The sequence below is a fragment of the Adiantum capillus-veneris genome, chromosome 20, assembly GCF_014529385.1.
Source record: "Adiantum capillus-veneris isolate H3 chromosome 20, ASM1452938v2, whole genome shotgun sequence".
NCBI lineage: Eukaryota > Viridiplantae > Streptophyta > Polypodiopsida > Polypodiales > Pteridaceae > Adiantum > Adiantum capillus-veneris.
In genome coordinates, this window is record NC_140950.1 from 7,216,919 (window position 1) to 7,221,486 (window position 4,568).

Consider the following 4,568-nt stretch of genomic DNA (forward strand, 5'->3'; position numbering starts at 1 on the left):
TTAGCCCTAACTCTAGTATCAATTGACCTTCTTTCAATATAGCCAATAGATGAGCCAACTACAATTCTTACATTTATTCCATCTTATAAATCTTCATGTTTTTGGATCTCATATATGTCATCATACTTCTCATTGCCGCAATGCTTTCTTTCCACTTCCAAATCCTTATTTTGCTTCGTTTTGAACATGTTCAACCTATTATTTCTCCAATTTTTTGCTCTCATTCTTTTAATTTGATTGGCCATGATACCCCCATCTATTGTGGCAAGCTTTACACCCCATTGAGCAATCCCTTAATAATATCTCATGCCTCGCGCACGATGGTGGGGGGGACAGAGAAAATAAGAACTAAGAACTTTACCCCCCACCCACTTGAGTTCCACATGCAGCAATGGTGAATATCATTAGTCAAGAGGGGAGGTAATGCTAACTGCATCCCCGAGAGGTGCAATCCTTCTGAATAGATGATTGAGGATGATATTGTCTAGGAATGCAATTACAGATTTACACATGTAGAGTGAATGGTTTTCTTGCTTCAAAAGGTGAATGTCTTGATCACTACATTCTCTCTCTCTACATTCTTAGTGAAAGAAGACAATTTCGAATTAGACATGGTTGAATTGTTGCATCAAAATCTGCACCTTATATTCTCATAGGTTTCAGAGGTGAGGGGATTATCCAAATTGCAATCAATTTTGGGGGCCTACATCAATCGTGAACAATCATTCCACAATTCATTACATGTGAGTCAACAAACAAGGTTGCCTTGTATTCAAAGGACTTGGACAAAAGAGATGGGCAACGTAAATGAGAGAACCTTACTTGAACAAACTTTGAACAACAACTTCTATTTCAGGAAAATCTTGGTAAGCGCAAGAGAGTGCAAAGACTTCAGTCTGTTTTTCAAACTAACACAAGACAAAGGGCAAAGTCTCATGTCTTAAGGCCACCTACACAAGAAAGTGAGATTTTAAAGCACAAATTCACAACCAAATCGAACACAAAAATCAACTTTGCCATTTAGCCTTGATTATTTAAGCGATCAAATAGTTTCTACAACATACGACAAATCATGGATAGCTCAGCATTTGGCCAAACTTAGTTTCTCTGAATGCCAAAGTGAGCAAAAACTTCGACACGATCATGCTAGCTTGGGTAAAGATATTTGTGAATCCATTTATATACCTAGATAAATCTAAGATAAGCCCAACTTCCCCCTTGAAGCAAAGTTCCAAGGTATGGACCCACGGTAGGTCACCCACAAGACAATATAATCATCAGCCCCATCATGCACAGTATTGACAAAATACCACGACATCCCCACTAACGTCGTCAATGCTCAATAGTGAGTGTAGAGCTAGGTACTAACATCTGCTCCCACACATCACACACCACTCGCGCACATGCATGAGCATACATCAACACAAAAATCAGCGTACTCAGTTTCTGTCATGACTCGGGAGATGAAGGGCAGACTCGGCCGTAATGAAGCCTAAATAAGAAAAGTGAGCAGCTAAGCTAAACAATTCCCACATTCATTGAATTTACTATTTTAGACATTCCTAAAGACAAAGTATCGAAAATTGCTAACCCCAATGCAAAAAACTGGCACCCTTTTCAAGATCCTTTTGGTCGAAAATTGTGGCTCGGTAAAGAGATCTGATGATAGGAAAATCTGGAAGCTTCAGAAGTGGAAATGAGACACTCTGAAGTAGAAAACCAAGTTACACTAGTCTGTGTGCCTATTTCACATGCCAGTTAACTAGCTTTACTTGCAACTCATACCAATTTGTTTGACCACCCTTCAAAGATAGCATAGCATCCAATACCAAAAGGTCAGCCATTGTGTCAAGCCCTCCTCCTCAAAAAAACCTAGACACAAGCTGCTTTTATATCACACTCTTCCTCTCTGCTAATCTCTCCTCTCTCCTAAAAGAGGAGCAAGTACCCCAGCCACTTCGCACACATCCCAAGGAGCACTCACTAGAACCCATTTTCAAAGGACTTGTGATGCATCATCCTTGAACAGCCACCATCTTTTGTGTAGGAACTTGCAACCACTTTCTGAGTACAACAGAGACGCCTCAGAATTTAGACACGGCAGAAACGAAGTAAGGGGCCTGATTAAAATACAAATTGGTGTGCGCAATTATTGGACAACATTGATGATCATTACTTAATAATGGGAAAATTTGGTAGAAACCGGTAGAGAAAATCCAGAAACCCAATGCCCTTCAAGAAACCCTTGCCCGTGATCAGCTCAAAGATAAGCAGCACTGTAAAGCCCATCATGGCCGACCTTCCGTTGAGTAGCTCATTCTCCAGACTAAATCCAAATCCCATCTCACCTTCATCCACGACCATCCTCACCTGTACAAGGAAGTTTGTAAGACACTGTAAAATTTGTAGCTCCAATTCCAACCACAAGACAAGGCAAATCCTATGACTGAAGAGGGAAAATGCCAAGTGAGTAACACTTTTATGTTTGAGAATCAATTCTGGCTACAATCTGAAGACTTACATACAATGTACTCTTACCTCTTCCACCTCTACATTAGGAGCGCTTCTGCCTGCTTGTACCTGCCCACCAAAGACAATCTCTGCAGAGTCCACAGAGGAGGAGGACTGTGTGCTGATATAAATGTAATCCGAGTCAATCTTGACAGGATACGTAGTTAATTTCCTCAGAGGGGGGGTCAGCAACCTCAACACAGGATTTGAGGGAAACCACTCTTTGATCTCTCCAGTCTTCAAGTCAAAGGTGCTCTCTGTGGAAGGGCAAACAATGCAGCCATCCTGCAACACACACACCACACCCATCTCAAAAACTATCTTATTTGGCGAGGTTCAGCTCCAGCACTAACTAGTCTTGCTTAGATGATGAGATGGGATCCAACATTTTCCAAATTCCTTTCATAAACAGGGAGCAAAAGTCGTAAACTGCTAAAGCTGAAACCTAAACCTTGGCAGAGATGAGAACAAGGAGGACAAGATGTGAACCTGCGTAAGTTTGGCATTGACAAAACCCTCGCTGTAGGCACCTTCCGCAGGCGATGTGTTCTCAATGGCAACTACCTCACCTTTGTACCAGAGTAGGAGTACATCCTGGTCGTCCTGACGCACTAACCTGCGCTCACCCTTGGGCAGCGCGGACACCGGAATCACCGCTGCCCAAGACATCCCTTCCCCGTTCTGCTCTGCTTGTGTTGCCGTTGTCGTTGAGACAGAGGAGCTGCTGTCCCCTGCGCTACAGTTCACCACTATTCTGCCCACCTGTCCTGTATTCACCATGCCTGCGAAGGACGACGTCAGAGAGCGTATCACATTTTGACGATGCGGCCTCCTTTCCATGGGTGGGGACGAAGCTGCTCTGCTCTCATGATACGGAATCGCCCTCATGCCCATGGCACTGCTGCCTGTCCCTGCTGCCATCGCCATCGCGACGCGCGTACTAGCCTTCACTCCCGAAACTCTGCGACGCTGCAAAACTATACTCCATTTCCGACACGTGTGTGTCGACCACACGATCAGGATAAAGGAATGGAGTAGGCCCTGTATCACACGGGATATTAAAGAAAGCCCAGGCGGTCGTCCTCAAGGCATACCTCTATTTTCTTGCCCTTGTTTGTTCAAAGCCGTGGCTACCTTCATTTGTTTGTCCTTGTTCATCGAGAGCGATCCTCACGACCGCCCAATGGTCTGTGTCTACTTGAAACACTTATGTCTCTCGGTCGTTGTCTATGCATTGTCTATGGCTACCTCCGTTCCCCTTGCCATTGTTCATCCAGAGCCATTGAAGAGGCTGTTCAGTGGTCGTGTCTACTACTTGAACGCACGTCTATGTCCCTTTGTCTTTGTTTATACAAAGTCATCCGCCGGTTTAGGGTGTCTTTGTTTACTCAAAGCCGTCATCAAGGCTGCGTAGTGGTCCATGGCTACCTCCATTCCCCTTTTCCTTGTTCATCCAAATTTGTCCTCAAAGTCGTGTGGTCTGTGGCTACCTATCTCCATCCTCAAGGCCGCACTCTAGTCCGTGGCTACCTTTGTTTTCTTGCCCTTCTTTGTTCAAAGCCGTCCTCAAGGCCACGCAATGGTCCTCAATGTAGCAGAGTGGTTCGTGGATACCTTCATCTGCATGTCCTTGTTCATCCAGAGCTGACCTCACGGTCGCACGGTGATTTGTGTTGGGGTATAAAGCCCAATGTGGTCACCCAGGTAATTGGGCGGGCCGCCAGGTATGTACACATATTCTTTTGTAAAAACCTAATAAGAACTCACAATGCTCTACACATTATAGTAGAGCGAGTTCACCATATCGTCGTGCTCTTCTTCTCGCACTCTCTCTCGCGTCGCACTTCCGCTCGTACTCCTTCAACTAGTATCAGAGCTCAGATCGAGGCTCGGGGCAGCACTGCAAGAGGCTAGAGTCACCAGCTCAGATTGGAGTGAAATTCGAGAAGCGAAGACACGGCCCCAAATCCTGTGGGACGACCCGAAGGGCTCGGTGTTCTCAGATTTTTATTCTGAGGTCATCTCGGCCACCGTTCGGCTTCTACAAAGGTCTGCGC

The 4,568-nt window shown here is 44.9% G+C and overlaps 1 protein-coding gene across 1 annotated transcript; it reads right to left on the minus strand.

The window, feature by feature from the left end:
• Positions 1 to 2,015: 2,015 nt before the first annotated feature.
• LOC147432045 (uncharacterized) lies at positions 2,016 to 3,520 on the minus strand. The gene is made up of 3 exons (XM_086491857.1): positions 3,001 to 3,520; positions 2,539 to 2,796; positions 2,016 to 2,370 (listed from the first exon to the last, which is right to left on the minus strand). The coding sequence occupies exons 1-3, from the start codon at positions 3,436 to 3,438 to the stop codon at positions 2,173 to 2,175; spliced, it is 894 nt and encodes a 297-aa protein (XP_086347983.1). The 5' UTR covers positions 3,439 to 3,520; the 3' UTR covers positions 2,016 to 2,172.
• Positions 3,521 to 4,568: the final 1,048 nt, after the last annotated feature.

Bases quoted from the DNA above. Each gene is read 5' to 3' on its own strand.
- LOC147432045 (XM_086491857.1), bottom strand. From the start codon at position 3,438: ATGGCGATGGCAGCAGGGACAGGCAGCAGTGCCATGGGCATGAGGGCG. The intron at 2,797-3,000 runs GTTCACATCTTG...TGTGTGTTGCAG, and splicing joins TCAATGCCAAACTTACGCAG to GATGGCTGCATTGTTTGCCC. The intron at 2,371-2,538 runs GTAAGAGTACAT...TTCCTTGTACAG, and splicing joins CTAATGTAGAGGTGGAAGAG to GTGAGGATGGTCGTGGATGA.